This window comes from Histomonas meleagridis, assembly GCF_020186115.1.
Source record: "Histomonas meleagridis strain 2922-C6/04-10x chromosome Unknown contig_326, whole genome shotgun sequence".
In the NCBI taxonomy this organism is placed as follows: Eukaryota; Parabasalia; order Tritrichomonadida; family Dientamoebidae; genus Histomonas; species Histomonas meleagridis.
The window spans coordinates 1-14291 of NW_027150867.1; the positions used below are offsets into that span (position 1 = coordinate 1).

General features: G+C 27.8%; 1 protein-coding gene across 1 annotated transcript; it reads left to right on the forward strand.

The window, feature by feature from the left end:
* Positions 1–12520: 12520 nt before the first annotated feature.
* On the forward strand, positions 12521–13435 carry GO595_005251 (uncharacterized protein; the record flags this gene model as incomplete). The annotated part of the gene is made up of 1 exon (XM_067918473.1): positions 12521–13435. One exon carries the CDS (start codon positions 12521–12523, stop codon positions 13433–13435), a length of 915 nt encoding a protein of 304 aa, XP_067774581.1.
* Between the last annotated feature and the right edge of the window lie 856 nt (positions 13436–14291).

Consider the following 14291-nt stretch of genomic DNA (forward strand, 5'->3'; position numbering starts at 1 on the left):
ATCTATTAAATAGAGAAGAAATTTGTAATACTTTAAAAATTACTGGAAATAAAATGTTACATAAAACACAAGGGATAGTTAGAAGTAACAGAAATAGAGAAATTAATATGGAAATGGAAACAGAAATCAAAAATATTTATAAATTTAGCACTATCATTAGAAGAATTCATCACTTCTATCATAAACAGCAAACACAAATGATATTTAATATGATTAATAGGTTAAAAGATAAACTCATCAAACTTCTACCAAACATCAAAGATGAATTTAGAAATTGCATTGAAATAAATTTACCCAATGACATTGATAATCTAATGAATATGACAACAGATTATTTAGAAGGTAAACTACAATATATAGAAGCAAGAATTAATACGTTACAAACGAATCTAGGAGCTAGAAGAAAAGAGAATTACAAAGATTTAATACAAAACATGTATAGAGAAGATCCTAGAAGATGTCTTAGATGGTATGTTATTCCCAATACTACACCAGAATGTAAACTAGAACCAGATAAATTTGTTGAAACATATGGAAGAACATGGAGCCAAGAAAAACTAATAGAAAACAATGAAGAACTTATGTCAGATAAAATTATTGAGGCGGAAGATAAACGACAAAGTTATTTAAGAAATAGTTGATATGTTAAAGACTAAACCAGGTTTGAGACCTACTATTTACATTGATAATTCAATTAAAAAAAAAATAACATCCCAATTCAAAGTGAATTCAGTAATTTACGACATGATATTTGGTTCATTAAAAATAATCAATATTATATTATAGAAGTTACTATTCCTTATGGGAACTTTAATGAGAATGATGTTAATTCTCTTGAAATTAGATATACAGGAAAAGTTGATAAATATAAAGATTTATGTAATGATATTAGGAATCAAACAAATAAAGAAGTGAACTTTTACGCAATCGTAATTTCTTCTTTAGGTGCTTGGTTTAAGAAATCTTTAGTACATTTAGATACTTTAGCAGGTTCTTAAAGTCTTTTTAAAAGATTTGCTAAAAGAATAACTTTATCCACACTTAGAGAATCTCAAAAGCTCATTACTAATGATTATAATAAATTAACTCAAAATAATAGAGATAATAATGCTAACGAGAATAATGTTATACAAGAAGTAGTAAGAGTGCCTGATAATAACATCACACATTCAGATGAAGAAATTGATTCATCTGTTCTATCTGATCATGTAGAGATTGACTCTAATCATTTTATCTTATCAGTTCCTTCATCTGATGTCGGACACATGAGCTCCGAAGAGTCGAATGACTCAAGTCAGGTTACATTAAAGTAGTAATTGGCTTAACTTTGTTCTAGTCAACACATAATTATATAATGATTAATGAATAAACCACACGGGAGGAGATTTTTCTTTTTTTCTCATAAAATAAATAACAATTCTTATATTCCCTTATATTTTCTAATATCAAAAGAATATGAATGAGAAATTTAAGAATAAATAATTTCCATTATGTTAAAAAATATTAATTTACATAAGATAATGAAAAATTATTCATATTTTGTTAATTGATAAATATATATTATTTCATGAATACTGAGTAAATTTCTCTTCTATATAAACAACATTAAATCAATTTTTTCAATAAATCCAATATTCATTCGATAATTTTAGGGGAAATCGTATTCAGACGTCGTAACGGTCGCTCGTTCTGAAAAAATTAATATTTATTTCATAGAAATTTTAAAAAAATTTTTTATTACTGTCATTTTACACCTGAAAAAATGAAATGTCAAAATTAAATTGGAGAAAAAACCATAATGGGACAATCGAAATGCTAAGTATAAATTTAGATAAGAATATTGTCACAATTAAATTTAAATGATTTTTTTTTTCCAATCATTATAATCAATGTTAATCAACAAAAATATCGAATTCAAAGTGATAATTATTATTTAAATTATTAAAATAATGATTCAAAATAAAAATTTATGTATTTAAGTTCAAAATATAAATTAAATCATCTCATTGATTTCATAAGTGCTATTTTCTCATAAAAGAAATACGTTTAATATTTACATTTTTTAAATGCAAAGAAATTCTTAATTAAAAAATTCGGATTCATTAACTTCTCGTTACTAAATGCAATGGTTGATGTTAAAATACCAAAAAATTATATTTTGAATATAACAAAAACACAGAGTTCCACGTTGCAAACAGATCTGACTGTATCAAATTATCATAATGGACATCCTTTCGAAGAAAGACTAAAATTTGAGTTAGAGAGCATTAATTTAGGTCAAAGTTGTTAGAGTCAACAACATAAAACACCGAATAATTTCATAGAATTTTTAATTAATATAATTGGAACTAAAATTGATAATGATCATCATTTAGTTCGTTATATTAGTAATAAATCTTAATCCATAAGCAACAGACTCTTGAAAAAACATTAAGTCTCTTTATATTTCAAGGGTAATTATTAATGAAAAAGCATATAAATTTAAAGTACAATCAATTAGATGTATATTCATATAATGGTAAAAAGCTTGGACAATATGCTATTATTGAATTTAATAAAAGATATCAATTATGTTTGACTGAAAGTGCAAAGCTATTAAATCAAGATCAAAATAGCGTTAGAGAAACATTAAAATTTATTTTTAAAAATAATTGTAATTGTAATAATGAAGATTTATAATGTATACATGAAATTTATGAAAGATTAAAAAACCAAAAAAAGGGAGATACTATTTTGAAAGATATAGATATTTATGCTAAATATTTTTATCATGACTTAAAAATTGAAAATCCAAATTAAATTGTAATAGTAGAAACAGATGAGAGAGAATACTGAAGTTACAACTCAACAATGGATAAATTAAAACCATATGTTGTTGATCTTGCACAACGTAATGAACCAGTTCGTTAACTGTTTCGTAATTTTTTTCATGAAGCAGAAAATTTTAAAAAAACCATCGACCCTAATGCCAATGGTATAATTGTAACTGCAGGATCTCAACCCACTGTCCCATCTGCTACAGTAGACAAGTATTTACCGAAGAAAAAGCGCAGTGCGCACTGCAGTTTCTGCCATAGATTAGGGCATAATGTAAGTACATGCCCATTCAGAAAAAAAAAAAATAATCAGTAAATGCCAATAATTTCGATTGTTATATGATTTTTTTTTGATAGAAATTATTAAGATTTGTAGATATAATTTGCTTTAACAGATATAATTTGGTTTCATAATTAGGTGTACTATAAGAACAAATTAAGATTAAATAAATTGTATTAAATGAAAAAATGAGGATTAAATGACTAAATAAGATGTACTAAATGAATAAATGATGATCAAATGACTAAATAAAATGTACTAAATGAAAAAATGATGATCAAATGACTAAATAGAATGTACCAAATTAAATGATTAAAATTGAATAACTATATTGATGGAAAATTGGTGTATTTGTATGCTTGTGTGTTTGTTGTGGCCATCATGGTTTGAAAACATTTGAACGGTTCATAATATCAAAAACTTTGCTTTTTGACGAGCAGGCGACCGTTAAACGATATCTTTTTTTTATGTTTCTAAAGTTCCATCGTAGATCAGGTTTTAATTAGCGGTCGATGATATGACCAAAAAAAATACGCGGGGTTTTTTTGGTAAATGATTTGACGCGGAAAATAACCGTTCCCCGAGAACGTTACGACATCTAAATACCCTGAAAAATATTAAGAATTTCAAGTTTGTGCTATTTGAATAGCCATTCAATTTTCAATGGAAAATGGTGACGTTTTGATCCCTCATATTTTTGAATGAAAAAATATTTTAAATTTTAAGAATTGAATGGAGTTCAATGTCAAAATTTTATTGACAAATTGACAATTTTGTAGTCAATTTGCCAGAAGAATTTTGAATTTCATCATCATTTATTGAAGTTCCGAGCGGTGACTGCAGCACCGTGAGCATCTTCAATGAATGAATAAAAAAAGATGATCAAGAAGAAGAAGAAAAAGAAGGAAGGAAAAGTCGGAAGATGAAGAAAAAGAAAGAAGAAAACAAGAAGGAAAAGATGGGAAAGACAGAAGAAGAAGGAAAAGAAAGAAGAAAACAGATAGGAAAAGACAAAAGAAGAAGGAAAAGAAAAAAGAAAACAAGACGGTAAAAATGGAAGAAGAAGAAAAAAAAAAGGAAAAAATGGAACAAGAAAAAAAAAGAAAACAAGAAGAAAAAAAAAAAAAAGAAAAATAAATCAATAAAAGCCGAAAAATGGATTCCTTATTTCGATTAACAAATTTAGGTAAATTTTATGCGTAATTCAAATAAAAATCATTAAATTGATTAAATTTCTTATTTTTGGTTATTCGATTCAAATTAAAATTTAAATTTGTTATATATAAAAAAGTCGACTTGGAAATTATGTCTTGGATCGAAGAACAAATTTGAATGATATGCAAAAAGAAGCAGGAAGACCCGAAAGCCAGTTGGGAAACAATTAAAAATCGGCTAGAATGGTATTCACCAGTATTTAAGCATTTTGAATCAAAGATATAAATGCCTATCTATATGCTAATGCAAAACTGGTCCAAGAGCCGATTGATTTCTGGATACAAAATGAAGACATACATTATATTGATATGAATCGTTATTTTTATCGCCATAAAGGACCGAGACAATCAATTAAATATGACAAATGGACACCAGAAGAAGAAAAATTATTCATAAAATTAATTAACTAAGCTATCGAAGATAAAAGTTTGAGTGATGATGGATCATGGGGCATATTTTCTATTCGAGTTCCATACAGAGTTGGTGATCAATGTTATAACAAATACATTTAACTCTTTAGAAAGAATTTAGTACCAAAATTGTCAGAAAGAACAGATATAATGGTGTCGCATGACTTCAGGCGTGCCTTTTCAAAGCACCAAGAATAAGTAATCTCAAAAGAAATACAAAAAAGAATCGAAAATGGTGAGGGTATTTCAATTAGAGAATGTCAAAAAATCTACACGATTGCTATTATGATTCACATGTAATGGCAAAAAGGGCTGCTGAACTTATAGCTATATAAGATGGAATTCAAATGTATAACAATGATGGACATAAAACCAATGAATTTTTGGATTTATATAATTATACTTTTGATCTCGCTAATAATGAGCCACAACTCTTATTGGAAGAGGCAGATATGCCAAATTTTATTTGATGCATCAAGGCACTTTGTAGAAGAATTTATTAGAAGAAACAATTTCTCCTTGAGGAAACCACATGTTTCTCGGAGAGGACAATTAAAGGTAGAAGAAGTTGATCATTTTCTGAAGACGCTTAGTGATGCAATACAACAATATGGTTCAGATAATGTATTCAACATGGATGAAACATCAGTTAGGATTGCATATTATCCTGACAAAGTCATTGGAGTTGTTGATTCTGATTCAGTACATGTTGATACAAATATAAATTTAAAAGAATATTTCGCTGCTATCATGACATGTACGAGAAACAAGCTATATCCACCGATAATACTTGCAAAAGGCAAGACAGAGAAATGCACTAAGAAGTTTAAGCTCAAAGAAAATAACATCATTGAACACTATGTTTGGCGTTCTGATTATGGACTGATGAAAATGTTGTGAAGAGATATCTTTCCTTTCTCCATGAAATTCATCCTGAACCTTGTGTTCTTGTTCTAGATTCATTTAGAGCACATATCACAGGAAACGTACTCCAAATTGCTCGGGATTTGGGAATCACTATTATCCAAGTTCCAGCAAATGGAACAGGAAAATATCAACCCCTCGATAGGCGAATATTTGGGATCGTAAAATCAAGGTTAAGAAATAATCTTGGGAAAAGAAATAATGAATGTGCGAAAAATAGGTGGTCTGTAGCATTAAAATGTCTACTCATTGCATGGAATTCAATTACCAAAGAAGCGCTTGAATCTGCATGGTCAATTCCTGGTTTACTCGAAGAGAATCCTTTTGTTCCACGTGATGATAACGAATTTGAGTATCTGATATAAGAAGAAAACTAATCACCAAAAATAAAAAAAAAAAAGTAAAAAAAAAAAAATGAGATGAAAAACGGTTGTTTGATGTGTTAATTGAAAAAGTCAAATTGATATTGAAAAATTGAGAATTATGATAATTCAAAAAGTGGAATGACCGTTAAACACTGGTGATTAGAAAAGATGGTTTAATTTCAAATAAGTCAAAAATAAAATCAAAAAACTTTATACAAAAATTAAAGAGTGAATTGTGTAGAATATGTCTTTTGAAGGACAATGGAAAATTTCCATCAGATGAGTAAAAAAAATCTATTTATATATGCTCATTTTATGATTTTTTATAGCAAAATAGAAAATGAATAATCTTATTTTAATCTGCTCAAAATAGGGATTATTTTGGTATCATTGAATTAATCATATCTTGTACCATATTGGAGAAAACGATTTTTAAAAATTAAAAAAAATGCATGAAATAATTAAAATCCAAATTTTTATTATAAAATTCATCCCTACATAAACATCAATTTATGGTCCAAATAGCTAAGCTTTTTTCTATTTGGATGAATCAAATAATGAATTTAGATACGGAAAATTCATTGGCTGGGTTCAAACGTACAAAAGTAAAATTGGCGGGACGGTTATGCCAGTAAATTGAAAAGGTTCAGCCTTCAAATTTGGCACTTTTTATCCAAATTGCGCAAATATGGAATTTTTAAGATTTTTCAGGGTACGATTCTCCATAATTTTAGTATCATTAAAATACTTTGGGATTTTGATTGTTTATAAATGTGTGTTGAAAAATTCGTTTCTACGACATAATTCCGATAATAAGAATTAAATTTTTTTTTTTTTAAATTTTGTGCAACAATGAAAATATTAACATTAAATTGTATATACAATGTAAAATTTAATTGTAATCTCTATATGCATATAAGCATATTAAAAATAATTATTTTATTTTAATTAATAAACTTTTAATTTTTCGGTATTTATAAATTTATTCTAAACTTTGAAAAGTTTTCAGACTTCCTCCCTAACTCAGTTGGTTAGAGTGTCAGACTGTTAATCTGGAAGTCGTGTGTTCGAGCCACACGGGAGGAGATTTTTTTTGATTTTTCATGAATATTGATTTTTTGCGTCCGAGAACTCGATTTTCGGAAATAACTCCCCCAGGGCACTCTAATGATACCCTTTTTGGCGAATCGAAATTTCGATCAATAAATTATATCGACGATTCGGAAATGCGTAAACGACTTGAACGATCTCCTATTATACAGAAGCACCTACGACGATGTCCTTCACCTGCTGAAACCCCCTCAGATTTGCGGAAAAAAAGATAACGAAATTGATTTTAATTTTAGTGAACCACTTCAACAAGAATTCCTTCTTGTTAGTGGTATTCATTATAATCCAAACCCAAACCCCGATTTATATGGAGAAGAAGGAGTCCCACCTCAATGGGTAATTATTTCATCAGATCCACATATTTCGTTTTTACTACCAATATTTATCAACGAAGAAAGAGGGTTAGTTTTATGCCGAAATCAATGCATTATTCAAGAAGGAAACCTGCTAATCAACCTTAATTTTCCACCAAGACTCACATCGTCCGACGAAATTGAGAGAGGTGTGTTTGATTTAAGAACTTTCGTAGGACCAACCAGACCTAGAGAATTACCATTTCGGTTAAATAGTGATAATCCAAAAGTTCAAAAATATATTTAATGTTGCAAATAAGTATCTTATCCAGAAAGCTATTAATTTAAATGTTGAAATAGTTAATAACAACACACAAAATATATGGGCGACATGTCATTTCTATAACATTGGTCAGATCGATTTAAGATCAATTAATCAAATTAACCACAACATGATACATAATGAGTTACAATTCACAGATATGACGAGGAATCAATTTAATCAACTTAATCAAATTAATTATAGTGAATCTTCAATCAATTCAGTTAAACCAATCGAGAAATCAATTACTACAAATCCAATTATTGAATCGTTATATGTGAATCAAATACAAAATGAAAAAACAGTAGATACTCAGGTTGATTCTTTAGAAGTTAATCCGATAATTAATGAAAGAACAATCTCAACTAATATTGATTCTTTAACAGCAGAACCAAAATTTAATGAGAAAATAATTACAACTAACATTGATTCTGTACATGCAATTCCCAAATTTAATGACATACAAGTAAATACAGGAATAGATTCAGTAAAAGCAAACCCTGTGTATAATAATGTTGAAGTTAATCCTAATATTGATTCTTTAAATGTTAAACCTGTTATGAACAATAAAATTATTAATTCGAATGTTGATTCATTACAAATTATTCCGAATTTAAATAATAAAACTATTAACCCAGATGTAGAATCTTTACATATTATACCAGAAGCTATTAAGAAAACCACAAAACCTATTGTTGAATCTCTTTTTGTAGAAAGTTTATTTAGGAATAAAACAGAAACAGCGTTAATTAAACAACTTAAAATAGATGTAAACAAAACGTTGAAGACTCAAATTGTTAATATTGAAGAAAATGAGATTTGTTTTAACCCAATTAAAAGAACGATAAATATTGATATTCCTGAATTTGAAATTATGTATAAACATACTCCTAAAGTCTTAAACTTAAGTAACTATTTCACAATTTCTACTTCAGATAAATCAGATATGGAAGATAATCTTAGTGAAGAAGAATCAAGTTCAGACACTAATATTCCACTTCATATAAATATTAATACTTTAACTAATAATGATGAAGAAGAAGATGAACATGAATTAGTTCAAGAAACTGTAGACATGAATGATGAATTAATTGAAGATATTAAGAAATGTGTCAGTAAAGAAGATATTTATAATTTAATTAATAAATGGAGACCAACAAAAGAACTTAATAATTGGAAATATGATAACTTACCATTAGCTAAACAACCATTAATCCATATAATGATTAGAGAAGGGAAATGGTGTGTACCAGGCCAATTCCCATGTCAATGTCAATGTGAGAATGAATTTAAAACAGGAAATGCTTTAAATAATCATATGAACAAAATACATGGTTTAAAACCTGATAAAAATCATTTATATGGTTGTATTAAAAAACTTAATAGAGAAAGACTTAATTTGGTTAATATTAAATAATTCGAATAATTTAGAGAAAGACATTTATAGGAACAATGTTATAGTTTGTCCTTTCCCTAATTGTGATTATTTCACTAATGCACATAAATCGTTAATTTCTCATATATCACATAAACATCAAGAATTTGATGAAAATATAAATATTATAGGTTGGTTTTGGTCTACTATTATAGCTTATACTAAGCTTAATAATAAAATTCCTAGTTGCTTAGATATATTATCACCTAGAGAAGGTTATATGTGTAATCATTGTAAAGTCTGTTGGAGTTCAGATGCAAAAGGAATTTTAAATCATGCAAAAAACAACATGAATCAATTAATATTGAAGGTATTCATACAGTTTATGATAGAATTAAATGTTTACCTACAATGTATATGGACTTGCAGGATAAAGATGAAGAAATCAATAGGGATTTAAATGATTATGAAGATTTAGTTTTCACTCAAAGAAATTTAACTGATAGAAATAGACTTAATGTAATAAATCCTATTGATTTAGATCAAGAACAAATCATTAATATCAGAAAAAAGACATTTAAGAGAAGATAATAGGAGAAATATTATTCAAAGAGAATCACAAAGAAAAAAATAATAATACACATCATAATACAATTATCAATCCAGATTCAATAATTATAAATGATGACAATAATTTTATTAATCCAATTATTCGTAATTTTGATGCAAAATCATTGGCTAATGATTTTGATCTTAATAAATTAAAAGATTTAAACAGAGATAATTTACTTGAGGTTACTAAAAATTTGGACAGATTTAAATAATGAATTTGAATCTCAATTTGTCTCTTTAAAAAAATTGAACCTCTAATTAATATTTGTAAACCTTTAGATAATAGACCGAAAGACGAAAATTATTATATTTGGGAAGGTTGTTTATCTAAAATTAATTTACTAATTAGAGAAGAATTAAGAGATGTCTTTAAAATAACAATTAATAAAATGTTACATAGATCTAATACTATTGTTAGAAGTAATGAAGAAAGAGAAAGAGCTCATGAACGAGAGATCGAAACACACAATTTATGCAAACTAGTTACACATATTTGGAAACTTTATGATCTCAAACATAAACCCCCAACTCAGGCAATACAAAATTTATTTAATAAACATTTGGAGAAAGTTATTAATATAGTCAATATCCTCCCGGACGAAATTAATAACTTATTAAGTATTTATAATCAAGAAGATATAATCAATTTATTAAATAATACAATTGATAATTTAAGTGACAAATTAGATTTTATTAATACCAAAATAAATGAAAATCAAAGAATAATTGGAAATAATAAAAACATTAAATATAGAGATTTAATACAAGGGTTATATATGGAAGATCCGCGAAGATGTTACAAATGGTATATCTCTAATAATACTACACCAGAGTGTGAAATAAATCCGGAAGAATTTATGGAAGAATATGGGAAGAATTGGGAAACCTATAAAACATTAAATAATTCGGAAAATTCTAATGAATTCTTAGCTAAGAAAATACTTAATGAAGAAGATAATATTAATTTAATTAATGATTTATTTGATAGTGATTTAATTAAACGAGCAATTTATTCAAGATCAAATATTTCTGCTTATGGTCCAGATGGGATTTCAAATGTTATTTGGAAAATTGGTAATGAAAGTACAGTTAAAATGATTAAATATACTACTAAAATAGTTATGGAATCTAAAAAAATGTCCTGAATTACTTAAAAGAGGAAAAACTATAATGTTATTTAAGAAAGGTAATAAAGAAGACCCTCATTCTTGGCGTCCTATTACAATAACCCCAACATTTTATAGGATTTGGATGGTTGTGTTAGCTAGAGCCTTTCAGAATTTAAATAACAGACATAGTTTTATAGAAAGATGTCAAAAAAGTTTTATGCAATGTTCTAATGGTACTTCAGAACATTCTTTGATTATTAACGAATTAATTCAACATGTAAATAGAAGAGAAGGTTCTATTTACATTACTACTATTGATTTTTCAGATGCATTTGGGTCAGTCCCTCACCCTTTGATCTTTGAGAATTTAAAAAATCAAGGTTTTGATGATAAAATAATTGATTTAATTAAAGCAACTTATCAAAATTCAAACACAAGAATTCAGGTTCCAACTAAAGGAATTTCAAACATTATAAATATTAATTGTGGTGTTAAACAAGGTTGTCCATTCTCTCCTATTGCCTTTAATATTTGCATCAATACCTTGTTACATAAATTAGAAGATTGTAAAATCGATGGATTTCACTTAAATGATAAAACCATTTGTGCACAAGCATATGCAGATGACTTGGTACTTATTTCAGATACTGAGAAAGGTATGAATAATTTAATTAAAGTAGTTGAAGACTTCTGTATTTATGCTAACATGAAAATTCAACCTAATAAATGTCAAACATTTAATTATATTAATCATAATGATAGAAGATTTTCAGCAATTACTAAATTTCAAATTAATAATGAAAATATCCCAATTACTAATCTTAATGGAGGTATTAATTATTTAGGAATAATGACTGCATTAATGAAGACAACGAGAATGAAATCAGCAAATTACAAGATATCTAAAGCATTAGAAGACATAGGTAATATTTGCTCCTCACCCTTGAAATGGAACCAAATGTTGGATGCCATTAAAAGATTCATAATTCCTTCATTGGATTATGTATTCTCTAATGGTACCACCAACAAAACGGAGAGGAATTTTTAAATAAAAGGATAAGAGCGTTATTAAATGCTAATTTAAAAACTTCCGCTTTACCTAAGGAATTTTATTATACTTCATGGGAAGATGGTGGAGCAGGACTGAAAGATTTAAATGAAAGGAATAATGATTTGATTATTTCAAGTTTTCTAAAGTTATGGTTTTCGAAAGATATGTTTCTAAGAGATTTATTTCGAACTCTATGTTGGGAAGAAAAATCGTTTAGATATAATAATGTCGAAGAAAACACAAATGATAACGATATTTTCTTAAATGTTTTCAACAAGGACATGAGAAAAAATACACCTGGAACTTCAAACCTTTTTAGCCGGGTAATTCATGCACTTGAAGATAACAATTTAATCTTAAACTTGAACTATCTACCCACAGATAATTTATTAAACCCAGATGACTCAGATATAGATCCTTTCGAATTCAATGGAAATGAAATTGAACCAGACAATCCTGAAGAATATATTACATTAAAATTTCTAGATGTGAATGAAGTGTATTCATTCGATCAAAATGAATTCCTAAACATTATGAACAATTATCACAAAAACTTCCATTATGCAAATTTGATTAAATTACCTCTTAGAGGTCATACCTTTAAAACCCTTTATAAATCTAAATTATCTAATTATTTCATGAATGACTATAAATGTAAAATTAAAGATAATATAATTAAATTTAGTATACAAGCTAGAACTAATAGCTTCTATACTGGGCAACATCAAAGACTTGCTAACCATGATGAGAACATAGGTTTATGTCCTTATTGTGGTCAAATAAATTCCTTAAGACATAGATTAAATGATTGTAAAACAGTTATTAATACATATAAGAAAAGACATGATGCAGTTATTAAAGAATTATGTGAAATGTTAAAAGCAAAACCTGGTAACAAACCAATTATTCACCTTGACTCAACTATTAAAAATGTTCAAAATAATAATAATTCATTTGAAGGTGAGAACAGAAGATGTAAACCTGATATCTGGTACTGTAATAATCAGGGTTACACTTTAATCGAGGTAACAATTCCTTATGGAGATGTTGATGAGAATGACATTAATTCTTTAAATGAAAGATACGATCAGAAGAAAGATAAATATACAAGTTTATGTAAGGATATTAAAGAACAATCCGGTCTAGAAGTCAACTATTATGTTATAGTCATTTCATCATTAGGCGCTTGGTTAAACAAATCATTAAATGAATTGAGAACTCTTGCAGGTTCTAAAGATTTGTTTAAGAGATTTGCGAAGAGAATAACTGTAGCAACTTTAAGGGAATCACAACGACTAATTTATAATAATTTGGATAATAATAATGGAATTATTGAATCACAATCAGAAGAAGAAGAATCCGAATCCGAGAGCATAGCGAACACGGACCAGTCTCTTATATCCGAAGGTTCAGGTGATGAAGTTCAAACAGATGAACTAAATGAGCTTTATGCAAATTTGGTGATTCTAAACTCAAGAGATCATTCTACTTCGGATGGTTCTCACTTAGAGAATGGCAACTCAGAGCATACGTCATCACCAGATGATGAATAACTTAATTTGAACTTAATCTTAATTTCTTTTAAAGATAATTATAAATGAATAAACCACACGGGAGGAGATTTTTTTTGATTTTTCATGAATATTGATTTTTTGCGTCCGAGAACTCGATTTTCGGAAATAACTCCCCCAGGGCACTCTAATGATACCCTTTTTGGCGAATCGAAATTTCGATCAATAAATTATATCGACGATTCGGAAATGCGTAAACGACTTGAACGATCTCCTATTATACAGAAGCACCTACGACGATGTCCTTCACCTGCTGAAACCCCTCAAAAAAAAAAAAAAAAAGATAACGAAATTGATTTTAATTTTAGTGAACCACTTCAACAAGAATTCCTTCTTGTTAGTGGTATTCATTATAATCCAAACCCAAACCCCGATTTATATGGAGAAGAAGGAGTCCCACCTCAATGGGTAATTATTTCATCAGATCCACATATTTCGTTTTTACTACCAATATTTATCAACGAAGAAAGAGGGTTAGTTTTATGCCGAAATCAATGCATTATTCAAGAAGGAAACCTGCTAATCAACCTTAATTTTCCACCAAGACTCACATCGTCCGACGAAATTGAGAGAGGTGTGTTTGATTTAAGAACTTTCGTAGGACCAACCAGACCTAGAGAATTACCATTTCGGTTAAATAGTGATAATCCAAAAGTTCAAAATATATTTAATGTTGCAAATAAGTATCTTATCCAGAAAGCTATTAATTTAAATGTTGAAATAGTTAATAACAACACACAAAATATATGGGCGACATGTCATTTCTATAACATTGGTCAGATCGATTTAAGATCAATTAATCAAATTAACCACAACATGATACATAATGAGTTACAAT